Below are 27,733 nucleotides of genomic sequence, written 5' to 3'. Positions count from 1 at the left end.
ACATGTGGCTTTTACTAATCAGGAGACATGGCTTTACATGCTTTTACTACAAAATGGGTTCCAAGATCAATCAAAATATTCCCTCCATATTTGCCACTGAAATTGTCGACCACCCAGGTTTATGAAATTTACCCATTATTGCATTGTATAGAGGACGCGAAGGAAAAGTCTATTATTCTCCACGGAAGTGAATATATTAACTAATGGCATTCATATATTACTTGATCTTGGGTTTCGATATCATTCATTGATGATGATGATGATGATGATGATGATGATAATAATAATAATATGCATTGATCCATCTCTTTGCATAACAAAAATCATCATTGCAAGTAAAGGAGAACATTTCTCACTTTTTTTGGTCTCTTCTTCCGGTAAGAATCTCATTCTCTTCTGCCTTTTCAAGCATCATTCATACCGGCTGATTACTTGGAACAGAACACATCTCTCTTGCTATATATCTGCTTCTCCAGTTTCCTGCAGTTGAAACTTCTTTCAACTCTGTCGACCATTTCTTCGGTCGAAGTGCACTTGGCATGGGGGCGGCAATGTCAAGGCTTGCTAAACAGTTTCTTGGAAAGCGCGATGTCAAAATTCTGATGCTGGGTCTCGATGCTTCGGGAAAGACAACCATTTTGTACAAGTTGAAGCTGGGGGATGTCCTTACAACCGTACCCACAATTGGTATCTCTCTGCAACTGCAACAAAGAGTTTAATTTCTCAACATGACACTAGTATATGTTTCAATAACACTTTGGGTGCATCTAATTAATTTCAATTTAGTAAGTTGACGAACAAAGTTGCCTTCAGGTTTTAATGTCGAAGCACTAGCATACAGAAACATCAGCTTCACCGTGTGGGATGTAGGAGGGCAAGCCAAGGTAAAAAGTTCTCAAGGAATTTCTTTACTTGTTCTGTTCTTTCATTTTTAGTCAAGGTAATGGCGATTATGGAGACTTGATGTGGGAAAAATGAGTTGAATATGAAGTGAGACACCTGCTAAAAGACTTCTATTATGCTTGTGTTGGATATCTAAAAACTGAAAATCAATCCAGTGGCTTGATCTATATAGCCTGTGTACTCTGAACATCAACTAATTAATTGTGCCAACAATTGCTAGATAGATTCGGTCTTTGTGGCGACATTACTTCAGAAATACCCAGGGGATCATTTTTGTGGTCGACAGCAATGACAGAGGAAGAATCTCAGAAGCCCGAAGGGAGCTGCATCAGATTCTGAGTGAGGTTTGTGATGTCATAAATGTGGGACAAATTAATTGAAGGCATAAGTGCTCTCATCTGAGTTTTCTTTCTCATGAATAGAGATCAAGCTTCCATTTTCACCTTTTGTTGCAGGATGAACTAAAGGATGCTTGCTTGCTTGTTTTTGCCAACAAGCAAGACCTTCCGCATGCCATGTTTGCTTCCGAGGTTGCTGACAAACTCGGCCTGCATTTACTTCGCCGGCATCGATGGTGAGGATCACAGCATCCTTCTCATTCTCATGCATTCTAAATTTTGCTGCTTGCCATGAACAACAACTGTGTTCATATAGGTACATCCAGGGAATTTCTGCAACCTCCGGCCGAGGTCTTTACGAGGGTCTCGATTGGTTATCCAGCAACATTCCCAGCAAGACAGCAATGAGCAGCCTGACTAAAGAAGTTGGATCTAGTCTCACCAGCTGACTGATATTTTTAGCCCATTCGTCGTGGTGAGAAATTATTTTATGACTTCGAAACACCATGTCAGCAAAAAAAAAAAAATAATAATAATAATATTTAGCGTCCTAAATCAGTCAAATGTTATTGCATGTTAGTTCATCTCTTTATTTTCCTCCCTTTTTCTGCAGAAGAGAAATTGTATCTTCTTGGTGATTAGTCGTCCCGTTCCATCTCCAACTCTACTTAAGGTGGTGGTAGTTCACGGCATAGGTGCATTAGGATGCCCGGGAGGTCTCAAGTTTGAATCTGGAGCAGCCTTGCTTTGCCATTTGAGACTTGTCTAGCCGTTTGCTATGAGATTATCTTAGGTGGCTTAACTTATGAAGAATATAAATCTCCCAACATTGTGCATTTTGTTTTGCATAATTTATGGTAGCTCTAACTAAAAGAGGATCCACAATGATTAAACTACTTGTGTGTTAAAATTTTTTGCATGTACCTATCAACCCAAATCAAATGAAGATTATGATATAAGAAACTAATACATGATCTCTATTTGTATGAAATCACCCATTTAGAAAGATATAATGACAAAGATAAATTTTATGTTTTTATGACATAAAGGTAAAGAAATGGAGCGACTGTTAGTTATGATTCAAATTGAACATTTTCTAGTAACAAGAAATTTTTATAAATACACTAAATATCAATAGGAATTATACGAAATATATCAAGAGAAAGATAATTTTCTTATTTAAAAAAAAAATATCAATAGGAATTTTAAGCTAATGAGAGATATGTTGTTTGTTTAAATTTATTTTATTTTTTTATTTTAAGAAAGATATAAAAAGATAGTCTTCTTATTTCAAAAGAGATGTCAACAGAAATTTTTGCTAAAATTCTAAAATACTTTTATTGCATTCTGGAAATTATTTTTCATCTTAAAAGAAAATATCAACAAAATCTTGGCCTAAAGGAAGATAAAGAGAAATATGACCTTTCCTCTACACTGTCGAAATGGAAAATATTTTCCTTTTCTCTCAGCTGGCAGCAGATAATTCATGTAATTTAGAAATTGAATATATACATGTAAGTACAGGAACAAATTTAAGTTAAAAAAAAGAAATATTTATGGACCAAATTGACCAAAATCAAATACTTGTTTTGAAGGTCAAGTTGGCCTTGTTCTCCATGCATATTTCTTTGTTTTCTACTATTGGGTTATTCTGTGATCAGTAATTCAGAAACAATTTGTAGAATCAATTCATTGAACTCTTTTCCTTGGAGTTTCTTTGGTTACCAAACTAGAAAATGGCTGGACACTATTACCAGACCTGCCTCTGCCTGGAAATTATCTTGCTATCATATTTCATTAACTTCCTTCCATTGACACACTGAAAAGGTACTGTGGCTTCATTAGTGTGTTCCAGCATTGGGACTTTGTATCTACACGGAATCACCCCCATCATATTTAAGCTTGAAATTGCTAGACCTCAAGAGATTGTGATTTTGAGATTTATACTAAAAAGACCGTAAAATCATTTAAACTGCAAAAAGATTACAATACCATCATTCATTCATTATTATTGATAATATGTATTGATCCATCTCCTTGGCATAACAAAAACAAACAGTTTTCACTTGTTATGTTTGTGTCGTCATCTTTCTCATGCTATATCTGCTTCTTGAGTAAATATAAATATCAACATAGTTTTTAGGTGGGAGAAGAGTTAAATGGTTGCCATGTCACAATATTGTGAATTTTTTGTAGGTAGAAAAAGTTTAGTATATAGTATATAAATAGTTAGATAAAAATTTGTGACATAATTAAGATTTCAATTATTTTATCATGCGTAAGGGAAAGAGATTGCAAAAAAATCGTGAGAAGGCCCAAAATGCTAATTTACGGTAAAGAAGAAAAATACTTATCTTTTCTCAGTATATAGGTGAGTTAATATATGATTTTATTTACCTAACAATTTTATATTTGGGTAAATTATTAATTAATTAAATAAAAATAAAAAAGGCCACCAGAGTATTTTTGGTGTGGGTAAAGGAAGGGTTTTAGGTTTGAGTGGGAGCAAACGAAATCGGTCGCAGGCGGAGAGAAAGGGGACGAAGATGGAGGGCGCGTCCTACCAGCGATTTCCCAAGGTGAAGATCCGAGAGATCAAAGACGACTACTGCAAGTTCGAGCTTCGGGACACCGACGCCAGTATGGCCAACGCCCTCCGCCGAGTCATGATCGCCGAGGTTCCCACCGTCGCCATCGACCTCGTTGAGATCGAGGTCAACTCCTCCGTCCTCAACGACGAGTTCATCGCCCACCGTCTCGGCCTCATTCCCCTCACCAGCGAGGGCGCCATGGCGATGCGCTTCTCCAGGGACTGCGACGCCTGCGACGGCGACGGCCAGTGCGGGTTCTGCTCCGTCGAGTTCCACTTGAGCGCCAAGTGCCGCGACGACCGAACCCTAGATGTCACGAGCAAGGACCTGATGAGCTCCGACCCTGCTGTTGTCCCTGTCGACTTATCGGATACCGGCTCTGGCTACGACAATCCCGAACAGAGGTCCCTCCCCCCCCTCTCTCTCTGCGTGCGCGCGCGTGTGTCGTGCCATTCAATATTTTATGTTTCATGTTAGAAATGTGTCTTAGGTTGAAGAATCTTGTGATAATGTTCTTATTGCTCTGTTGAATTGCTTTATTTTCAAAGCTATAATGCTACAAAATACTTTCATTTTACTATAGTTTTTGTTCAACTTATTTCTGCATTTATCAGAAATTGAGATTATTTAATTTCTACTAAAACAACAAAATAACATATCCAACCTTTATCTCACTACGTGGTGTGGGCTACATGAAATCTAGACTTTCATTTATTTCTGTCTTTTGTCATATCTTCATTTAGTCCCATACATTTCATATCAAACTTTAATATCTTTCCCAAAGTCTTTTTGGGTCTGCCTCTACCTTTTTTTTTTTAACTAATTATTTCATTTTATCAACTCTCATCGCATGAGTGTTTCTTGGTCTTCTTCTCACATGACCAAACTATCTTAGTCTAGTTTTTCTCATCTTCTCTTCGATTGGCACTACTTCTACTTCTACCTTATTACGAATGATCACATTTCTAATTTTATCTTTTCTTGTATGGCCGCACATCTATCTTAGCATCTTCATCTCCGCTATACTCGTCTTTTGCTCATGCTGGTACTTGACTGCCCAACATTCTGAGCCATACAACAAAACTGGTCTTATAGCTGTCCTATAGAATTTTTCTTCTAGTTTTAATGAGATTTTACCATCACATAACAATCCTGATGCATTTCTCCATTTTAGCCAACCTGCCTTAATTCTATGCATCCCTCGTGAATTTTTTCATCTTTTTGAATCACCGATCTCAAATATCGAAAATGGTATTTTCTTTGTATGATTAGATTTTCCAATTTTATTATAACATCTTCCATTCTTACTAAATTTACATTTCATATATTCTGTTTTCTTTCTACTTAATTTAAATCCCCTAAATTCTAAATTGTTTCTCCACAACTCAAGCTTAGTGTTCACTCCTTCTTTTATTTCATCCACCAATACTATGTCATCTGCAAATAGCATACACTCTGGCACCTCTGTCTGAATGTGTTTAGTGAGTTCATCCATTACTAAAGCAAATAAGTATGGACTTAATGCAAAATCTTGATGCAGTCCCATTGTAATTTTAAACGGTATTCTTTCTGCATGTTTTGACTCTTGTCTCTACATTGTGATACATGTCCTTAAGGGTTTGTATATAGGTTATTTAGACTCATTTCTTCTCTAAAACCTTCCATAATACTTCTCTAGGGACCCTATCATAGGCCTTTTCTAGATTTATAAATACCATATGTAGGTCCTTCTAATGATCTCGGTATCTTTTCATTAGGCGTTTCAATAGGTATATAGCTTTCATTGTTGACCTTACCAGGCATGAAACTAAACTGATTTTTCAAGACGTTTGTTTCTTTTCTGAACTTCTGCTCTATTACTCTCTCCCAAAGTTTCATGGTATGGTTCATTAACTTAATTTCTCTGCAATTTTCACAGTTTTGAACATCTCATTTGTTCTTGTATATAGGAACCAAAATACTCTTCCTCCACTTATCTGGCATATTTTTTTATTTAAGGATCGTGTTAAATAATTTCATTAGTCAGGAGATGCCCTCTTCTTCCATACATTTCCATGCTTCTATTGGTATATTATCTGGTCCCACCATCTTATGATTTTTCATATTTTTTAATGCTTGCCTTATTTCTTTTGAACTTATGCGTTGATAAAATATATAGTTCATGTTCCTTTCGCAGTTACTAAGATGTCCTAACCTAACTCTTGTGTCCCCACCATCATTGAATAATTTTGTGAAATACTCATTCCATTTCTCCTTAATCGCTCCCTCATTCACTAATATATTTTGGTTTTCATCTTTTATGCATTTCACTTGGTTTAGATCCCTTGTTTTTCTTTCTCTTGTTTTAGCTAATTTATATATATCCCTTTCTCTATCTTTTGTATCAAGTCGTTTATATAAATTCTCATATGCTTTTTGACCTTGTTTCACTAACAGTTCTTTTTGCTGTCTTTTTCGCTTCTTTATAATTTTTTAGGTTTTCTTCATTGTTGTACTGATATACAACCACCTTATAGCAAGTTTTCTTATTTCTAATTTTCAATTGTACCTCTTCATTCCACCACCAAGACTCCTTAAAATTTGGGGTTCTACCATTTGTTTCTCCAAGGACTACATTTGTCGTGCTTCTCAGAGCAGTAGTAATTTCCCTTCACATTTGGTTTGTTTGTCCTTCTCCATTCCATTCCCTTCTATCCCTTATTTTTTCTTTGAAGATTAATTGTTTCTCCTCTTTTAAATCCAACCACCTAATTCTTGGATTTTGTTTTATGTGATTTTTTCTTTTCCAATTTCTTACTTAGACATCAAGTACCAAAAGTTTATGTTGAGTAGTCAAACATTCTCCCGGTATCACCTTACAATCCCTACAACATAATCGATCCTCTTGTCTCATGAGGAAGTAATCCAATTTCCATTGAGATTATATAATTGCATCACATCAAATTTAGGTTCTATGATTTTATGTATCAAAAAATTGGTAGCTATTTGTTTTATGTGTCTCCCTACTTGCATTTTATGCCTATATCTAGACTTCTATTTAATCCAATTTTTTCTTATGGTAAAAAAGAGCATCCAATGGGCTGCACGCCTTGCAAGGGTTAGGGGATGATTGTTTTTGTATGCAACCTTCCTCTTGGTTTTTTTATGCAAAGAGACTATTTACACAACTTGAACGTTTCCTTTTGGTCATAAAGGAATATCCTAATCGTTTCTACCAAGGCTCACCTTTTTCATTTTCTTTATGGTGTTCAATTTTTTTTAAATCTAAATTTTTCTGTCCATTCCTTCTATTTTGGGTTTGTATTAAACCTTTGGGTGAGGATGCTCTTGTAATGTTGTAACTATTGTCATATGGATGCTTTTGACTATGACTATCATACAACTGCTTTTCCTTGATTAAAAATCTTGTATAATGTCCAATCGTTGTTTCTGTTCAGGTAGTGTGCCCCAACGTTTGGTATTCCAGTAATTTTGACAGAAAAGCCAAAATTTGGGAAAATAATTTTTTTGTATTTAGTTTTACTGTTTAAGAAGCCAAAAAGAAAGCAATACAACAAAATGGTAATCCACAAAAATAAATTGAACTCAAAAAAATTTGGTTTCTCTACATGGCTTTCTTTCTTTCATATTGAAAGAGGAAATATTTTCCCTTTTGTCAGCTGAACAGCAGAGAAAATTGAAAGGAAGATTTGAAGAAATGAAGTCAGCTTCTATTGTTCCACTGATATTACAGTTAACAGCAATTGAAAAGACTTATAGTCAAGTAACCGTATTACCCTTTGTGTAAGTTGTACTTTACTGAATTATGTATAGGCTGAAAATTGCAATGTCTTCCTATTTTTTCAAAATAATTAGCCAGAGCATAATGTAATAGGGTTTCTCTGTATGTTTGTTTTCATTTACTTTGCACATGTTTTATTGATCAGCAAATTTGTACATTGAACATAAATATTGATATTTAATGTATTTGAGTTGTCATTGGAGCTTCTTTTCCTTTTATGTTTGTGGGCATATGATGTGTCCTTTCATGTGGTTCACAACAGTATTAAGTTTCTGAAATTTAAGATTATTCATCTCTTTTGTATCCAGGGGAATTCTAATAGTGAAACTACGTCGTGGACAAGAACTGAAGTTGAGAGCCATTGCCAGAAAAGGCATTGGCAAAGACCATGCAAAATGGTCCCCTGCAGCTACTGTTACTTTCATGTATGAACCAGATATTCATGTCAATGAAGATTTGATGGAAAGCTTAACATTTGAGGAGAAAAGAAGTTGGGTTGAAAGTAGTCCTACCAAAGTGTTTGATATTGATCCCAATACTCAGCAGGTTGGTTGAAGTTTCACAATTTGCATGTCTTGTAAAATGATATAGAACAAGACATTTAATGACTTGACATGGTAGATAGTTTGGTGTTAGACACTTGAATCACCCCAGCTAGACAATGTTGTAAGAAATATGCTATATTTGGTTTTGGCATGAAATTTCACTTGTGAGGATTGGAACGTATCTTGTCACAAAGCAAATGAAATGAAGATCATAGAAAATAGGATAGAAATTGTGTATAGACTGATTCTCATCTAGTATAAGAGAAATGCCTAGTGTCATTCATCTCCTATTTATTTATCTATGGCATAATGAACTAAGTCATGCAAATATGAATATGCTTATATAATCTATCCAAACATGATCTTGTTGAGAAATTGCCTAAAGCTAAATATGAAAAATATTTGAGGCATCCATGAAAGGCTAACAAATAAGTATTATCATTTAAGACTTCAAAACTTGGCTATGTCATAAAAGACTAGGTCATGTGAGCATGAATGTCGTTGACTATCTATCCAACGTGATTTTGTTAAGAGATTGCCTAAGAACAAATATGAAAGAAACCACATTTGTGGTGCATGAATGAAAGGCAAATAAATAAGTTTATGCTTAAAAATGAGGGTTCAACCCTTAGGCCTCTAAGTTTACTTCATTTATATATCTGTGGTCCTATGAGAACTCTAAACTTAGGTGAAAAATAATATGTGCTAGTTATTATGAATGATTACTCTAGGTTCACTTAATAATATTTCTTATATCTAAGAGTGAAACATTTAGCCCATTTGAAATGTTTTCAAAAGATAAAAATATGTGTATTTCAAAAATTAGAAAGTGAACATGGGGATATTTTGAAATGAACAATTCAAGCACTATTGTGAAGAAAAATAATATTGGTCATAATTTTTTTTTCTAGTGCTGGAACAAAATGAGGCAGTTGAAAAGAAAGATAGATCTTTACAGTAAATGGCTAGAATTGTGCTATGTGACAAAATTCCTTTTTAGTCTAAGCCATTAACACCTCATGCTACATGTTGAATATGATTTTTATAAAGCCTATCTTAAAGAAAACCCCTATGAGTTATAAACCAAATATTCCATATTTTCATGTTTTTGGCAGTACATGTTTTATCCTTAATAGTGGTAAAAACTCTTTAGAAAAGATTTGATGAAAGAATTTTCTTAAGATATTCTACTCAAAGTAAAGCATATAGAGTATTTAATAATAGGACTCTAACAGTAGAAGAATCTATTCTAGTTATAGTTAATTATGTGAGGGTTGAAGTTCCAAAACCCAAGGAAGGTGGTGATAAAGAATTAGGATAAAGATTTGAAAAATTTCTCATTTAGATCAAAAGAATCAAATCTATCAAATGATATTATGTTTAAATGCTTAATGAAGAAAATGTAGCTCATTAAAAGAGAGAATCATCATTTTCAAGAGAGAAAATATGTAGCTTGTCCTTTCTCAAATTGAACCCAAAAATATTAAGAAAGCTTTAATGGATGAAAATTGGTTTATGGCTATGCAAGAAGGGTTAAATAAATTTGAAAGAAGTGGTGTATGTGATTGGTTCCAAGACCTAAAGATCACCCAACCATATGAACCAAATGATTGTTTAGAATCAAAATGGATAAAAGAGAAATAAAGCTAGATTAGTAGCTTAAGGGTATAGTCAAGAAAAATGAAAAGATCATGATGAAACCTAGGCTCCCGTAGCAAGTCTAGAATCCATAAGAATGTTGTTGGCATTAGCATGCCACAAAACCTTTAAGCTCATCAAGAGAATGTCAAGAGTGTCTTTAAGTGGTTATAAATGAGGAAGTGTATGCGGAACAAACTCCCAATCTTAAGAATCCTCAATATGAGAATTATGTGCTCAAACTCTCCAAGGCTCTATATTGTTTAAAGCAAGATCCCAAGTCATGATATGAAAGTCCTAACAAGTTTATTATAGAGGAAGAATCTAAAAGAGGTCAAATAGATATAACATTACTCTAAGCCTCATAGCAAGGACATTTTATGAATCTACAAGTAATCTATGTAGATAACATTTTTTTTTCAAATCCTCAAATAAATCCCTATGGAATCAAAGTTGCCAATCTAATGCAAAGGGAACTTGAGATAAGTATAGTATAAAGAAGATGAAGGGATCCTTATGTCTAAGCAAAAAATTACATATTCTTAAGAAATTTAATATTTTTGAAAAGTTGCATCTCAAAAGAATAGTACATCAAGCCTAAACAATTATGGGAAATGCCAAATGGTGGAAAATGAGCTATATAGAAATATGATTGGACAATTGCTATATTTTATAGCTAATAGGATGAACATTGTGTTTAGTGTTTGCCTATATGCTAGATTTCAATCCAATCCTAAGAAATCCCATCTTGGAGGCAAAATAGCTAAAAAGAACACTAGTGATCTATGACAAGTTATAAGAAATTTCCTAGTGTCTTTATTTAGAAGGAAGTGAATTTCCATTCCATTTTCTTTCACTAAAAGTGATTATATAGTTGCTCGATTCCTAATGGATGGGAACGAGTTAAACTAAAGAGTTCAAATCATTTTTACTCGAGCTTATAATATTTGCGCCTTCACTGTTGTATTTTCTCTCCAAGGCTTTGTTGTTCTATCATTGTAAATTTATTATTGAGCCTTGTTTTCATTGTGAGAGAACTTGTAACTAAGAGTGTTAACTCTTAGCTTATCTCTTTCATTTGTATCGTTGTTCTTTTCCTAGCTTGTGTAGCTAGAGGGCCCATTTGAGTGGGAGGTTGTAATTCCTAGTCTCGGACTAGAGGACCTACTCGGGTTGAGTAGGGGGTTGATAGTGGATGGTTTGAAAAATCCTTAGTGAGGAGGTAAGGTAGTGGATTAGGCTTGGGTTAAGCCGAACCACTATAAATCTTTGTGTTCTCTCTTGCTTATGTTTTTTGATTTGTTTATCATTGCTAGCTTTTCATTATCCTCACTTGCATTGAATTTTTATTTTCAATCAAAAGGATTTCAAAGTTTTAAATCAAGTTTTTAAAATAACCAATTCACCCCCCCTCTTGGTGTGTGCCATAGCACTTTCTGGTCTAACACATGGGAAGATTGCCAAACATGGCATTGTTAGTGTAGGGTCTTAATTGGCATCTAAATAAGTAACTAACCTAAATAAATTTTGGTCATCAGGAGGCTGGAGAATGCAACTCCCACTTCAATCTTATATTTTGACATTGAACCTCATGTTGGATCACTTTTCTGCCTCCTGCTTGGAAATATTACTTTTTCTACTATTCTATACACCTCATGCTTGAAATATACATTTCACGCATCCAAAATTGCTGGGATATTCCTGCTTGTTCTCTCTCTCTCACACAGCACAAAGAAAGAGAAAGGAAGTAAAGAGAGTTTTCTATAAGTGGTTTGGAAGGTGTTTTGTCCTATTTTGTAATTGGTAGAGAAGGAACAAAAGAGAAGGAAATTTTTGCTTGGCTAAGTAACTTAGCCCTTCATTTGTTTTGAGTTTCTACCTATTAGTTTCATGTATTCAACCTTGTCTTTTCATATTAATTTGTTCTATTTGGTTAAAGTTGGTAGAACTTCATTACTAGCTTGGTTTATGTAGTACTCACATTTTAAAGATCGCTTGGAGTATGTATTTGCTGAAGCTTTGCATGGGTAATCTAGAGTTTTTGCCTAGGTTTTATGATGTAACTTGATATATCATGGCTCAACTTAGAGGTCACCATTACTCCTGGCTTAATTGATGTATCAGTTCTAAAAATTTGTCTTCCTGTCGCTCTTGTTGATTCCATACTTGGTAGGAAGTCAATGAGTTACTGGCTCTTCTGCTTTGGATTATTGATTAAAAATGGAGTATTAGAGCTGCCAGCTGTACATTGAATAATACCCATCCTCATGTCTCCTCATCAAGAGCAAAAGCCTTTCATGAAGTGATGGTTTTAGTTCTCAGTACTCCTTGTGTTCCCTAAAAGGCCTCTGGTCAGCAGATGTTCTGTAGATTTGTAATAGGTTCGCCAAATTGACCCATTTTAGTTGCTCTATTATTTTGTTCTGATTGTTATTTTTCAGCATATTTCACAGGCGAACAATAGATCTCCATTGATGTAATCCCATCCTTCTCTGCACCCCATCATTTTAGGTCATCTCAAGCAAATTATTGCTTTCTTTTCCTTTTTGTCCTAGGTTGTAGTAGTTGATCCTGAGGCATACACATACGATGATGAAGTGATTAAGAAAGCAGATGCCATGGGAAAGCCAGGTCTTGTTGAGATCAATGCCAAAGAAGATAGTTTTATATTCACAGTGGAATCTACTGGGGCGATCAAAGCTTCTCAGTTGGTGCTCAATGCAATAGATGTTCTTAAACAAAAGCTCGATGCTGTTCGCCTTTCAGAGGATACTGTGGAAGCTGACGACCAATTTGGCGAGTTGGGTGCACATATGCGAGGAGGGTGATCTCTTTGTAATACCGCTGGATTCCTTGGTTCATTTCCATGAATTTTAGTATTTGTATTTATGTCTTGAAACTTTGGGTAACAACTAAAACCTTCTGTTTTTGTTTTTTGTTCTCGTCCAACTCAAACATGCATCATTTGTGAAATATGCAAGAAGGGCATTATACCGTTAGTTTATCTCCTGCTCTTTCTGTTTAAACTTCTTCTGCTGCCTTCGATGGTATATCACCTCCTGGTTGATTTGATGCGTTTCTTGAATAAATAGTACTCTCTTTTTACCAGGTTTTACACCTTAGTAACTTACATTTTGTTACACTGATGGCCTGTTTGGCGATTGTTTCTCTGATCTTGTTTTCTATCCTTTCACTGTTTCCAGACCAAAAATTTGATTACTTCGAAGACCTTTCTTTTCATGAGATGACAAAACTTTTAGAACTAGCTAGTCAAAACATATTTATTTCTTTGTTTTCTAAAATTAGATTACTTTGAGATCAGTTCTTCGATATCAATTTGCTAAATCAGTTCATTGAACTTCTCCCTTGGATTTATTTGGTTACGAAATTAAAAAATAGTTGGACAGTATAACCAAACATGCCTAGGAAATCCCCTTGCTATCTTACTTCAATTCTACAACTCACCAATGAAGCAACTGTACCATTTCAGTGTCAAAACAAAAGTTCAACCAAACATGCCTAGGAAATCCCCTTGCTATCTTACTTCATTGAACTTTTGTTTTGACACTGAAATGGTACAGTTGCTTCATTGGTGAGTTGTAGAATTGAACTTCATGTTGTGTGTCTGCCCGAGTTATCTTGCTATCATATTTCAGATTTGTAGGCCATAAATTGAGTCATGCTTTCTTGCAGTAACATCTTGGTTACTTGATCTTGAAATTGCTACTCTTCAAAAGATTATGATTTTGATGCAGAGGCTCGACTTAACAAAAGGTACATTTCATCACTCTTTAGAGTCTCTTGGAAGAACAAGTTCATCATTTCATTGACCTCTGTTTAAACAGCTTTCTTTACGTTGTTCAGAGCATGTTTCCCTTCTTTTTGCAATTCTCGTCTCTTAACATCGTTGGAATGCATATCCAATGAAGAGAATAAATTAAAGTTGGATTATAAAAGTAAAATTTTTACAAAAGATTGTTGTGATTGGACTCTATGGTATAATCATTAAAATATGTTTTTGGCTCTTTTTATGAAAAATTTCATCTGGAGATGATTTTTGTTATTCATGTAAATTAAAAAATATTTTTCTTTTCAACTATTAAATACACCCTAAAATTTGGTATGTACCCTTCTATGAATATGTCTTGTAAAAATCGAAATCATGGACCCATTTACCAAAGCACGGTGATACAATTGCCAAGATAAGTAGCCGAAACAGACAGCTAACCAAACAAAAAAGATCATAGTGTCCTTATTCTGATTTTCACAATTACAGTTACTCGTTATCAAATTTAAGATCATGATCATTTGTCCGATGCGGGGAAAATATTTTTTTATCTTGTTTTTTTTCCTATTTGATTAGATTTATGTTACAATGATATTTCCCAACATTCATCTAAAAAAGAGTCAGTCAATTTAATTTTTAAAATATAAAAATTATACATAATTAAACTAAAAATATAAGGCCTATCAAGTGTATTTTACTCTCAGTAGAAATGCAATTATGTGCAGCATGCATTGCTGCCATACCACAACACTTGTTCTGAATATTTTCTCCAAAACGCAGCATAGACTGACAAGATTACTCCTCGGCTTCACGTACTATCAAAATCTCTCTCTTTGTATCTCTCCATTGACTGGGCCTTCGTGCGGCACACCTATATATGTAAAGGAGGTCCATTGCATCAGGGAAAATGTAATGGTATTTCAGGCCATCGGTATTTTAGGTAATTAATATTGGTATTTGTTTTAAGTTATTTATAATATGTACTTTTTTTTTACTTTCATTATAAACTTTTAAATTTATTACACTAAAACCCAAAATTTTAAGTATTATCATTATTGAGATAAGAAAAACCATTATGGAGATAATGATTGTCAATCGCAGATACCCAACACTCACAATGTAACGACCCGTTAGTGGGTCTAGGTGTTATGGGTATTTTAGTTTGCACATTAGAGTTGTTGTCTTTATTAATTAATTGTTAAAAATATTATATGAGTTGGTAATGGGGGTAAATTAATGAAAATAATATTTGGTGTGAAAAAGTCTCAAAGTTGTGGGCTAAATGGGTTTGGGCCTTATTTGAATTAGACCATTGATAAATAATTAAATCTTAAGTGTAAATGAATTGGGTTGAACCCAAATCTCAAGAAAAGTCCATTGGGCCTTAGTTGGATTGGGCTATATATATATTTTGACTTGGGCTTGGGCTATATATGTATTTTGACTTGGGCTTGGGCTATGGGCATAGAGAATGGTATCTTAATTAAAAAGAAAAAAAGATTAAGAAAATGGTAAAATGACCAAAATGGGTAAGAGATATGTGAATTGTGTGTGTTAGTATGAAGGGCAAATTAGAGAAAATTAAAAGGGAGATGGATTGAAAGGAGTTGGGAGACAAGTCTCCCACATTTTTTCCCTCATTTTCTTTCTTCTTACTTTCTTGTTCCCTTCTTCTTCTCCCTCTCCCGATTGTCTCTTCTTCCTCCATTGTTCTTCTTCATTGAAGCTTTAAGTGGAGACTATGGAATTTTCAATTTCAAGGGGTGTCTTCATCTCTTTGGATTTGCAACCATCTAAGGCAAGTTCCCTTCCTTCTTGTTTCATACGCAAGATCTTCTTCTTCTTCTTCTTCTCCTTATGATTGTGTAAGTTTTTCTTCTCTTGTTTATCTTTTAATGCAAGTTCTTCAACCTTGTTTCCATCTTAGAAGGCTTGTTTCCTTCATTTTTAAGTTGTTGCTCTTAAATTCTTATTCTCGGATTCACTGACCATGTTATGTTCTTTGATCTATAACTCTTTGTGTTTATATCCAAATTGAGATCCGTTTGTTGGGTTGTAAACTAGACATCTTAAGCTTCATTTTAGACACAAGAATCGAATTTTTTGACTAAGATTTGATCATGTTATAGCCTTGTAAATCCCTGCTAAGATCTGGAAATTTTACTGCTTTCGAGTAAACTGACCTTGTTGTACTCTTTAGGGTATAACTCTCTGTGGTTATATCCGATTCAAGATCCGTTTGTTTCTATATAAACTAGACTTGATAATCTTCATTTGGTAAATTTTTTAGAATTTTTGGCTGTGTTTTGAGCCTACAGTATCCTTGTAAATTCTTGCCCAGAATCTGGAAATTTTCTGCTCTGTTTTTGAATAATCTGTTCTTGCTTCGGTTTTTGGGGTATAATGCTCTGTGGTTATATCCAAATTGTGATCCATTTATTTTTTCTATAAAATAGACTTCATGGGCTTCGATTCGGTATAAGATTTGAAATTTTTGGTTATGATTTGTACCCATAACAACCTTGTTGAATTCTACGTAGAATTCTGTAAATTACTGTTACAAATTCTGCCTTGTTTCGGTTTTTGTGGAATATCTCCTTGTGGTTATTTCCGATTTCAAATCCAGTTGATGTTCCAGAAACTAGACTCATTAGGCTTTGATTTGGTATATCGTTTGTGGTATTTGACCAAATATTGAGCCCAGATTGGATTTTTGAAAATATGCTTGAAATCTGAAAATTTCTGAAATATGTTGTTATTCAACTCTTCCTATGTAGTCTATCCTTCTTACGTTTAAAATTATGATTTTTGTATAGTTCTTCCATTGTTTTTTTGAATTATTCTTGATAACCCTCATTGTTGGATAAAAGGGTTTTATTTTCCTTATTTCGATAAATCTTGCAATATTAATTCGTTTTCTTATTGAACATTGCAAAAATCTAAATAGGGTTTTGTGTCACCCTACATTTCTTAAGGAATGACATTTATTCATTAGGGTCTAGTGTCATGCAAGATTTAGTGTTTCTTGCATGTATAAATTTTGATTCCTTGCGATTATTATTGGGGTAAAAATATACCGTAAATATTAGTTTGGGCATTTCTATAAGTATGAGTCAATAAATGTATTAAAATTTACCCTGTGATCATAAGATAGTGCACACTTTAATTTATGTAATTGTGCATGTTAAGCATGATTTGAGATTTTTCTTAATCATTGAGGATTGACATGAAATGGGGATATGCATATGTGATGCATGATTATACTGATTTGCGCACCTATTATTTTGCGCGACGGCTAAGTCCGTGGATGAGAAAGGATATCCTATGAGCGCTTGACGCGGGTGAGGTGGCCATCAACCCAGAAGGCGTGACTCAAATTGTTATCATTTGTTGATGTATTTTCATGATGCATATATATTCATGAATGGATATATATATATATATATATAGGCCGTGAGAGCCTTGAGAATTATGCGAAAAAATTCTCTATTATTGGTGCATATGCATAAGCATGGGAACGAGTGCATAATATATGTAATAATCACGACATGAGAAATTAATGTAAATGGAGAACTTATGAGTCGCGTTATACTAATATCTCCTCATAGAGTTGTTTATTCTATCTTGATTATCCCTGCCTTTGATTCTATATCTCTATGCTTTATAAATACACTTGCTGAGTCTTGTGGCTCACCTTGTTTACTCTCATGTCATTCCAGGTACAAGTAGAGCAGTGGTTGAGGGCGAGCCCAGTGGGACTAAAGCCCAGGGTTAGAAGTGTACAGAGACCTTCCAAATTAGATGGTCTATGTTAGCATTTGTGATGAAGGCAAGTGTGAGGAAATTTTATGTTGTAAAATTTGTTAGTGCCCTTGTATTTCATTTTGTTTAGATTATAGTCTAAGATGTTGTAAACCTTTATGTTAGCTTCTGCTGAGTTTATCTAAGGATAGTATTATGGTGTTGTATGTTATTGTTCTATATCACACTTGTGATGACCTCCTTTCGGATATCCTATACTAGCGGGACTATCCGGTAGTGGGCCACTACACACAATTTCCATATGGCCACCCATATGGAAATTTGGATTTGAATCTAAATTTAATCTAGATTCAAAATTTGTTTAGAAACAACAAAAGGAGAAGAATAAAAAGATGAAAGAGAAAAAAGAAGAACTCAATTCATACAATGATGGTTCTAATCGCTCAAATCGAAATATGGGATTTTTTGAAAAAATTGATCATGTGAAAACTTTTTAAAATTTGAACTTGATCTTTTTGAAATCTAGGTTTTTAGAGATCAATTTCTCTAGAAACCCATAGTTGATGGTGGATTTCTCTCTAAAAACCTATTGTCAGCAATCAATGAGATTTTGAATAGAAACTTACCAGCTATACCACTCTCATTCTTGTAGACCTCTGATCTTATCGTCGTTCAATATGTAACAACCCATCCTTTGGTCTTGTCTTTGATCTATCTTGTTTATCCTTCCGTCAAACTCACATAGTTTCATTGATTGAAACCAATGGATTCTACATGATCAAAACCACTAAAGACACGCCATAGACAGAGAAGTTTGCGCCAATAGAAACCCATTGTGCAATGATAATTTGTTGGAGACTATTATAATTATTTTAATTTTTTGAATTGTAGTGTAATAAGAGCCTATAAATCATATCAAGGCCACCATATAACTAGTTGAGTAGGTCCCAGTTACAAAAAATCAAGGTCTCAAATTTGCTCACGCTCATCCAATGGTGAAAATGCAAGGTATTAAATATATAGAATAATAATTTTTTTAGCCAAATTGGCTAATCCAAATTATGAGTTAGATGGACAAAAGAATTATTCTACTCATGTTACAGGCTTTACAATTAGTAATCCTTAAATTTATTTAATTACTATTTAACAAAGACTGCTAAATCGGCCAACTCAATAGAACTGATTGGGTCAAGTGACCCATTCACCCTTGCTTAAAAAAGCAAGGGAAAATGGTTTTTTAGTAAATGGGCTATTTGACCCTACCGGTGTTACTGGGTTGGCCAATTTATCATTATCAAATGTATAAAGATGGGTCTTCATTCTAGCTGCTAACAACTGAGAATAAGAAGTTGAAGATATATAAATGGGAACATATATCCATAGTCTATAGATGCGAACAAAAATTGCATTGCCTTGGCTTTCACCACAAAAATCAGAGATATGTGTCATTTATGAGGGGAAAGTATGGTCTGAATTGAGAGATGAAAACAGAGGAATAGAGAAAGAGAACCATAAATAGAGATGCAGAGCTGCAGATTCTTTATTGCTTTTCTGTCTTTCACTCTCTCTTTCTCCCTCTGCAGCCACCAACCCTCCTTTCCACCTCCAGTGGGGGAATCGGACCCCAGATGAAAAGACAACTTAAACACAGTAAATTTGTAGTTTTATGTGGAGAGAGAGAGAGAGAGATCTCAATGAGGGCTGCCAATGAACTCCACAAAAAGTGGCACACTCATTGGCTGTTCTTGGGCTCTTTTTCCCTTCTTGATCAGTTGACTCTGCTGAAGAATCATTTGAACAATCATCAGAAGCAAAAAGTGCATCAATCACGCCATTTGGGCTGCCTGGAATAAGAATTTGTTGATTTTTTGCGCTTGCGAGAGTTGTTAGTGCTTGATAATTCAACTACGAGTTCGCAGCAATCTTCTACTTTTTCCTGTATCATACAGCATAGTTTTAATGCCTTGTTTTTGTACTTCAATTCAATCCGAGACGTGAACAATATTTAAAGACAAATTAAGCACCACAGCCAACAAAAGAATAAAAGTACAAACCTTTCTAATCTTGAGCACGCCCAGAAGCAGGTTTTGACGTTCAATGCAATCACAAGGCTCAATTTCATTCATAACGTGAAGCATTGCCGCCGCGGCCAACACAGATGGCAGATAAGCTGCAGATCTCGAATCTGTTTTGTTACAAGAAACGCGGAATTCAAAACAATGAAGTTTTTGAGTGAGTCATACAATGGAGACCTATTCATAGAGAAATAAGCCACATCAAATTTGATCTGACTTTATCTAATCCAGCCTAAAGATGAAGATGTTGTCACAATATTGTTCTTTTGCATGAATTTGTATTCTTAATATGACACTTTTACAAGTCAATTGCCGTGATGAACATGTTTAAGGAAGATGAATGTGAGCGAGCAAGTGACGATACAAGAAGAAGGGTTGTTCTGTTTATGATTGGTCAATGGGGTGGACAGCCGAGGCTAAGGCGTAGCTTACCGGCGGCGAGAGAGAGGAGGAGGCGGTGACATCGCCGGAGAAACTCCTGATGGATGTGATGGGTCTTCAGTCCAAGCCTCCTCATAACGTGATCAAGAAATGAAATTGGGGTGACAACGTGCATCTTCCATTTGAGAGTGGACAGCACCAACAGCTCCATTCTCTGGATAGTTTTGGCCTCAAACAGATACTTGGATTCCTCTCCCTAATCAACAAACACAAAAGCAAAAGAGTACTCTAAGCTTGAGTGATCAAAATTATAAAATTCGGAAGGATCTGCAAATTTTGCCTCTTGACTGCGGATATGGACGTCAAATTTCTGTATTATCTTTTCTCATGATTTCTACGCATGTGCAATCCGATCCTAAGATGTGCATATATATATATACCTGAAGGTCGAGGAGGAGAGGGACTTGGGTTTCTTCAACTTTGGCTGCCAAAGAGAGGCAGCTCACAGCAGCGAGCTGGATCATCCATGGCTTCTCTCTCTGAAAATGGAAGCCAGAGAGAAGCTTGTCCAGATAATTAATGGCTAGAACAGGAGTGACAACTGTGAATCCACAGCGAGCGGTGACACTTAGAATCCAATCCACAGCCTCGGCGCGAGCAGAGCCGGCATCGCCATTAATGTTGCCAAGGTTGAGGTGAGGAATCTGCTCCTCTTCTTTGGAGAAGAGAGAGACGAGCTCTGCATCTTGGCAGAAGAGATCTTGATCTTCCAGAGGAATTAGTAGAGAAGGGTTTGATTCAGAAATTGTTGTTGTGGTTGCTCTCTGATCCTCCTCATCATCTTCCTCCCAGTGGCGATCCATTTCCTGGCAGTGGAGAACATCTTCTAAGCTGAGAAAGGAGTGGTTTTGGTGGATGGCCATATCGAGCTTTCGGTACTCTGCTCATCATGCAAAAGAGAAAACAAGAAGAAGTAAAAAGATTTTGGAGCTCATTCGATTGATGAGTCTCTCTCTCTCTCTCTCTCTCTGTGTCGCTCTCAAGACTCGTTTCTCAAAAACAGAAAGAAAAGGAAGGGGCGTTATCACATCTCAGAGTGGGCTTCGCGCTTGGCATTTCTACTTTCTAATAATAATTTGGGATGTTTTGTATTTATTATTTTTTTTATTTAATTTCTTATGATGAAATTTTCTCCTCATTAATAATATTTAATTTTATTTTTTAGTCTAAATTGGTGATTAATTGCTAAAATTAAGGTAAGAGCATATTAAAAATTTCACGTAATATGATCATTAATTCAAACTATAAAAAATAAGATTAAATATTATCATTCTTTTCTTATTTATTTACATAATAAATGAATAAATCTATAATCAAATATAGCTGTGCATAGAACAAGTCTACGAGTCCTTCGCCTCACTCATCCCATCCCATCCCATCCCATCAATGAATCAATTAATGGGCAAAATTCATTCACACATTCAAGGAATTAATAATAGAATTCTTATTATATATATATATATAATCTTTAATTTCAAAAACTGATCATTGGTTCATTAAAGTCGATGGATAGTTGAAAATGGTGAAAGACCACCCAACTCCCTCCCGTAGCCGTATATTAAGAGAATGCTTAAATAGATTTAAGTATGTAAGTGAGCTTATAGCTTAATTTAAAACTAAAGATTTAATCACATAACTCATTTTACTTAAATTCACCCCCTCACTTTTACGATATTAATTATATTTTACATTACTCACTCAATCTTACACCCTTAAAAGCGAGATTAATTTAGTGAATAACATAATCAAATCTTAATTTTTGCAAGTATAAACCTACATATACATACTTAAGCTTTATCTAAATAATAATAAAGAAAGATATTTACCGAATTTGAAAGCAGAATCTCCCCCCCCCCCCCCCCCCCCCATCGAATCGCTAGTTGAGTACACCACCCCACCCTAGAGGTGGATGATACGATTTTCATTTGGTGGTGTGAACGGCACGCACACCAAACTGGACCCCAAGAAAACTGCCTCTTATGGAACCAAATTTAAGGACACCCTGTCCTCCAGATTCACTTTGATTTACACGCACCTTTTAAGTCTTATAAAAATTAAAATTCTATGCAGAATATTGTGATTTATTAATTAATAATTGTATTAAAAAATATTTATAGTTATTAATATATTAGATTAATATAAATTTTTTTTTACAATTATTTTCGTTTGTAATTCAACCAGCGTCCCATAAAAAAATAAAAATAAAAAATAAAGATGGATGAGCGTTTATCTAGTTAACAGGAGGAGGAAGCAGGGGAAGAATAGAGGTGGAAGTGATGGCCAGCTCACCAGAACAGAATCATTTTTATTGATTAGTTACAGCAGTTATTAGATTAATACACAGTTAATAAAGTAAGACACAGTTATTATCTCCTCATAATTCACTCACTCTTAACCGCAAACACAGCTGTCGCTGCTGCTTCCTTTGTACTTGGCTTTTAAAAGTCAAAACTACTACACTTGCACTCCACCTCCACCTCCACCTCCATATGGCAATTTTTATCCTACTCCCATCCCACAAATTAATCATTTTGGGAGGATATAATAATATACACACAACAAAAGAGCACCGACGAAAAGAAAAAAAATACGCGCATTGATATATATATAGGCATAAAAAAGGCTCTCGACTCATATTTAACCTGCATGTATTATTTTTGTCTCAAATGACCACCTGCCTAAATCAAAATTAATTGTTAGGTATTGTTACCTAGCTAGTAGTACATCTATTCAGTCCACTGCTGCGATCTACCTTGGTCTTTTCAATAAAAAAAATCAATATTCTTCAACAAGCACCCTCACCCTAAATTGCAGTCACCCACTGTCCCCCTCTCCCATTTTATGAGATTGAATTATCTAGCGGAAGTGAAGTCCGTCGTTAATAGACTTCCACGAGATGAGTAAATGGTTAAAAGCTCAACAGGGGGAAAACTCGTTTACTGCAGTTGTTCTTTAAGAGGACACCTCTTTCCATTCATCACCACCGTCCATGTGGACTTGTCATCATCATTTCTTGGCCAATATCATGTAACTCCATACTTGAAAGAAGCATGAATTAAAGCGAAATAGTCAAAATGGACTTTCAACGGAAAACAAATCCAATCCATCCAGCTCAAAATATCAACCCTACACGCCTCACCAACACATTTCCAGAAAAGGGATACATTACTAATTTGGACTCAATTTGTATGCTGATAACAAACAAGGTTTGACTTGCCAAAATTTTGAGAAATTAAGATATATATCATATTAAGCGGAGAGAGCTTGAGTTTGTTCGCTATGGATTCACAGTTGTAGGCAAACAAATGGTTTAAGCACATTAGTTTAAACAACTTTGTGTGTATAATTTCATATTAACAGCTCTTACAGCAAAATCAAACAAGATATGCCCTAGTTGAAGGCAAATAAAATGACCAAACGAAGATATGTGTCACGGACACATTATTCAAAATACAACTTATCAACAATTTCACTGGCAAGCACCAGAAAAATTTGTCATCAGAAGCATTGAAACCTTGATGTTAGAAAGGAGAGTCAGCCAAGGCCGAAAACATACATGGCTATTAGTAGATTGGAAATCTTGTTCTTCGACCTTGGAGTCAGAGGAGATTTGTCTCAGTATGGTGGCGGAGGATACATGCCAGTGTGTGGGCCTAAACGAATAGCAAACAAAAGATTCAGTGAATTTTGAGAGTGTGGATACTGAAAATAAGTGTGGATCACAAGAGTTACCAGGAACATAGAAGGGCGCCGCCTGTGGAGGTGGTGGATATGGAGGTTGCTGTTGGTATTGTGGAGGTATCATGTATGGTGGAGGATGAGCAGCTGGTGGAGGGGGAGTGTATGGTCCCGGAGGAGGATAAGTAGCTGAACCGGGTGGGGGCAAAGAATACTGGGCCTGTGTTGGGTTAGCGGGGGGTGGTGACGAATAAAGAGGGGCCGGAGACGAATAAAGAGCTGCAGATGGTGGTGGTGTAGAGTACATAGGGACCTGAGGGGCTGATGGTGTTACATATGTTGGAGCTGACGGAACGTAGTTTGTTGCTGTCTTCTGTAGCAAACTCGGAAAAAGAAGTATACATTAGAAGCTATAATCATAGCATCTTCGTTTTAGAATACGCGGCAATTTAACTGAGTATTGGGTAATGGTATTTCAGAACCTTGGCATTTCCATAGTACAGTATAAGTCTAACTTCTCCTGCATGCCTGTGAGGAGGAAAAATGCATTAGGAGAGTTCTAAAATATTTTCTGTTCCTAATGCATTGCTCACAATAGTAAAAACATTATGCACTCCAGAAGAGCAAAAAAATCATGATTATTATAGGTTTACATGCTGGATTGGTACACATGAACCCACTTGCCATATTTTCATTTGGGACAAAAAGCAAAACATTACTGAGGGGAAGAAAAGGAACTCCTCTCAATCACAGTAGCATAGCCTTCACAAGAACAACTGAACAAGTTTGCACCTCTTCATAGCCCCTTAATTACACCGGGTCATCATCAGAATAAGCCAAGGTATGACAAGAAATGAAAACTCTCCTCTGGAATAAGCAGCAATGCAACTGGGAATTTTGTTGAGGGCCCAAAATAAACGGCCTAAAATTTAGGGGGCTCAAACAAACTTGCTCGTGTATAAGCATATATACATATATATATGGGCAACAAGCCATTTTGTAAAGGACAAAACTTCACTCTCTGCCTCTCATTATGAGTGCTCTCCCCAGTCATGACATTGTGCATACTTCACTTTTCTATAAGCACTTAAACACCATGTCGTAAATGTGAGCAGAATATTTCTAGCTCTTGTGTGTAGAAGCAAAAGAATCTCCCCAAACCCAAACAAATCGGCGTTGCACAACATTCACTTTCCTCTATGAACGCTTAAACTCTTTGTCATAAATGCAGAACATAATATTTCTACACGTGTGTAGAAGCAAAAGAATCCATAAAATTTAGAGAGGCTTTATAAAGATGGAGGAAAAATTTCTGATTCAACAAGTTTAATCTAAATGACATTATAAATATAGGGGCCTGAGAACCAAGTGCTCTAGTAAGTTTCTTCACTATTTTAAGAGTGGTAACTGGTAAATCTATTTCAAGCAATAAAGCTTTTTTGGTATTGTATATCCCATGTCTACTACAGGGATAATCTTTTTTGCCCAGTTATGGCCAAGCTCAGAAAATAAATTGAGATACAATTTTCTCATATCAAGGATAGCTGAAGCTCGAGTCTCTGGATTATTAGGAAGAACTGAAAATTCACCTCAAAAGTAGTAACAGGAAATCTCAAGCATAAATGTGTGACAATCAATCAGATTCTATATTACAAGTTTGTTCCTGGAAAAACCAAGTCAAAATTCATGCATGTATATGGTGTAAAAGGATACTTATTAAAACATGTGCCTTTAATAGGTCAAAATGCAATACATATTTATACTGCAGTATAATGATCCATCACGGAGCATATTTACCAGTTGTAATGAAGCAAAATGTTCACTATTTCAAGAAGTCAAGCATGCCACTGCCTAACTCAAAACTTGTGAAAGTACTGAACTCCATTCAGCACCAGAATTGACCTGAAAACTTTAGAAACTTTCTGGTTATTACTGCTAAGCAAAACTAGAAAGGGAAGACAACACTGACTCCACAGCTCTGAGGAATGAAACATCTAATAGTCACATGAATGCAAGACCGGAGGTGCAATTTTGCGAAGCAGCTATTTTTACTCTCCTTTGTAGCTCTGGTTAAGCTAAATTGATATTAATTATAAGGTAACCACTAGTAGCTAAGATCAACCTTGTGCAAAGTTCAGTTTAGAAAAGGGGTGCATTGATACAACAAATGACTAAAATCTAAACCAACAGAAGTTAAGAATGTTAAAGTAGAGAGATTAGTTTTTTCTCGTGAACAAGATAAGGAGGGGATCTAACATTTAAAACAACATTAAATATAGCAGATCAAGCTAAATATGGAAACCAAAATTTTGAATTTTATGCTCCTTGGGATGTCCATACTGTAGTCAGAATCCACCCGGATTCTTATTGTTTTCTTGTTCCTTTAAGGACACTGATGGAAAGAAACCATCCATTAAGGCTAGTTCACATTACAGTTCAGCCTATGATTTCTCACGCTCGACAAAGTTTATGAGAAAACTTATTGTGCAATTACTAAAATTATAACACAAATTAGCCCAAATTTTTTGTACTATCTTCAGAATGCGTTAATTCTTCATAAGTCAGTAGTCAAATGGAATTCTGTTACGGTTCAGGGTGCATGACTGAGAGGGTTTACCTGCCGGATTTAGTCTGCAGCGGCCATGTGCTGTCCTCGTAGCCCTCAGTCAAAACCTTTTGCAATTGAACCCTATAAATAGAAAAGATCACCCCAAACAGATGAGGCAAAATAAAACTGTAAGTTTAGGAGAAATGCATGGGCCTGTTTGATTGTCCTCAAAATTCTAAATTGAACAATTAGAAGATTAGTTCAATTATTCAGAGATAGAACGCCTCAAGAACTTCTAAATTACTCTGTCATTTCTTTTGAAGCACACATTCATAAACCAAACAATAGGAGATCCTCAAGCTAATTTTTTGGACGTCTCAACAGAATGACTTCGTGTTAATTAGCACAAACAAAATCAAACGTGCCTCCAGTAAACCAAGACGAAAGAGCAAATCCACTTACTTTCCGCTGCCAATGAAGGCGTCGAGAGTGACCGTGTTGCTGTTCCAAACCCTAACGTCCAGCTCCCGAAGCCCCTCAATCATCTTGAACGTGAACTTATCTTGAAATATAGGGTTTTTGCCGCCGTCTTCATTTCAAAAAAACACAAAAGATCCAAATTCAACCGCATCCTAGCAATACGTCAAAGAAATATGAAGAAGCAAAACAAAGAGATCTGAACAGTACCGGTGCAGGTCCGAGTGCGGAACTTGGTGCTGCCATATTCCAGGCAAACGTAGGGATCCTGCTTCGAAATCCATTCCGTGTCCTTCAATTTGCTGCAACCAACCACCGTGACTTCGAGGAGGCGATCTTGAATGCCGGCGACCGACGACATCGAAGGCTAAGCCGAGGATAGGGAGACGAAGCAAATCGGATTTTCACGTGTGCTGGCTCGCGGCTGCTCTTTGATTTGGCGGTAAATGGTCTCTTGTTATAGTCGTTAACCGGATTTCGACTCAAGTGGCTAGCTGGTTGGTGGGTGCCGAGTCGTAGTTGACGCCACCAATACAGCAAAGCAGGCCACTGGCCACGTGACTGACTGACTGACTGATAACGGAATAATTGGAATTATTATTATGTTGTTCTCCGTCAACCGTGGAAAATTGAGCCTTCATAACATTTTGTGACCATCGGTCAGTGACCTAGTAATAATAATAGCTTAAAGTGTTAAAGAGTTGCGTAACGGTTTTGTCATGAATATATTTATTAAATTTAAGAAATAAAGAAATTAATAAGATTATCATTAAAATCTAATATCAGGTATTAATATCGTAGTTTCGTCGTAAACATCGTCTAAGTATATTTCTTTAAAATATCAGCTTATTGTTATGTAAGTAAAAAAATCTTGTTAATACCTAACTTAATCGATAATTTAGATTAGAGTATACAAAGTGTCTCTTAGTTTCAATAATTACTTCAAATTATTGGAATAAAAATAATTATATAACATTTCTTTTACTTTTACTTTTACAAAAGGAGGAAATTAGTACATTATAATTAAAAAATAATATTGTTAAGATAATAATTTTCGTCTAATAATTTAAAACACACTTAAAACTGAATCGATAAATTAGAGTATTGCCTACTCTCTCCAAGAATGTGAATTTTGAATTTGGGGATTATATTAGCGGTTTGACTTCTTA

General features: G+C 35.4%; 3 protein-coding genes and 1 pseudogene across 3 annotated transcripts; 2 read left to right on the top strand and 2 right to left on the bottom strand.

Moving 5' to 3' along the window:
- The first annotated feature begins 108 nt into the window (after nt 1-108).
- On the top strand, nt 109-2,312 carry LOC127809763 (ADP-ribosylation factor 1). Its single transcript, XM_052348819.1, has 7 exons — nt 109-377; nt 477-687; nt 814-884; nt 1,128-1,247; nt 1,359-1,477; nt 1,558-1,716; nt 1,855-2,312. The coding sequence occupies exons 2-6, from the start codon at nt 540-542 to the stop codon at nt 1,688-1,690; spliced, it is 591 nt and encodes a 196-aa protein (XP_052204779.1). The 5' UTR covers nt 109-377; nt 477-539; the 3' UTR covers nt 1,691-1,716; nt 1,855-2,312.
- A 1,401-nt stretch (nt 2,313-3,713) lies between these two features.
- LOC127812965 (DNA-directed RNA polymerases II, IV and V subunit 3-like) lies at nt 3,714-12,800 on the top strand. The gene is made up of 3 exons (XM_052353589.1): nt 3,714-4,236; nt 7,922-8,159; nt 12,352-12,800. Exons 1-3 carry the CDS (start codon nt 3,788-3,790, stop codon nt 12,622-12,624), a joined length of 960 nt encoding a protein of 319 aa, XP_052209549.1. The 5' UTR covers nt 3,714-3,787; the 3' UTR covers nt 12,625-12,800.
- Nucleotides 12,801-18,867: 6,067 nt separating this feature from the next.
- LOC127797950 (cyclin-D3-1-like) lies at nt 18,868-20,854 on the bottom strand (annotated as a pseudogene).
- A 2,298-nt stretch (nt 20,855-23,152) lies between these two features.
- On the bottom strand, nt 23,153-27,093 carry LOC127795148 (protein SRC2-like). Its single transcript, XM_052326635.1, has 6 exons — nt 26,775-27,093; nt 26,550-26,676; nt 26,157-26,228; nt 24,022-24,067; nt 23,594-23,912; nt 23,153-23,514 (listed from the first exon to the last, which is right to left on the bottom strand). The coding sequence occupies exons 1-6, from the start codon at nt 26,923-26,925 to the stop codon at nt 23,477-23,479; spliced, it is 753 nt and encodes a 250-aa protein (XP_052182595.1). The 5' UTR covers nt 26,926-27,093; the 3' UTR covers nt 23,153-23,476.
- Between the last annotated feature and the right edge of the window lie 640 nt (nt 27,094-27,733).

Source organism: Diospyros lotus, chromosome 1 (genome assembly GCF_014633365.1).
Source record: "Diospyros lotus cultivar Yz01 chromosome 1, ASM1463336v1, whole genome shotgun sequence".
In the NCBI taxonomy this organism is placed as follows: Eukaryota; Viridiplantae; Streptophyta; class Magnoliopsida; order Ericales; family Ebenaceae; genus Diospyros; species Diospyros lotus.
The sequence above is the reverse complement of the archived record's forward strand: the minus strand, read 5'-3'. Positions and strand labels throughout refer to the sequence as shown.

What these genes read in the sequence shown, in the direction of transcription:
- LOC127809763 (XM_052348819.1), top strand. Translation starts at nt 540, where the DNA reads ATGGGGGCGGCAATGTCAAGGCTTGCTAAACAGTTTCTTGGAAAGCGC. An exon ending in TACAACCGTACCCACAATTG is followed by an intron (nt 688 to 813) that starts GTATCTCTCTGC and finishes AGTTGCCTTCAG; the next exon opens with GTTTTAATGTCGAAGCACTA. An exon ending in ATGTAGGAGGGCAAGCCAAG is followed by an intron (nt 885 to 1,127) that starts GTAAAAAGTTCT and finishes ATTGCTAGATAG; the next exon opens with ATTCGGTCTTTGTGGCGACA.
- LOC127812965 (XM_052353589.1), top strand. Translation starts at nt 3,788, where the DNA reads ATGGAGGGCGCGTCCTACCAGCGATTTCCCAAGGTGAAGATCCGAGAG. An exon ending in TACGACAATCCCGAACAGAG is followed by an intron (nt 4,237 to 7,921) that starts GTCCCTCCCCCC and finishes TTTTGTATCCAG; the next exon opens with GGGAATTCTAATAGTGAAAC. An exon ending in TTGATCCCAATACTCAGCAG is followed by an intron (nt 8,160 to 12,351) that starts GTTGGTTGAAGT and finishes TTTTTGTCCTAG; the next exon opens with GTTGTAGTAGTTGATCCTGA.
- LOC127795148 (XM_052326635.1), bottom strand. Translation starts at nt 26,925, where the DNA reads ATGTCGTCGGTCGCCGGCATTCAAGATCGCCTCCTCGAAGTCACGGTG. An exon ending in CCGCACTCGGACCTGCACCG is followed by an intron (nt 26,677 to 26,774) that starts GTACTGTTCAGA and finishes TTTGAAATGAAG; the next exon opens with ACGGCGGCAAAAACCCTATA. An exon ending in GGCGCCCTTCTATGTTCCTG is followed by an intron (nt 23,515 to 23,593) that starts GTAACTCTTGTG and finishes CTATTCGTTTAG; the next exon opens with GCCCACACACTGGCATGTAT.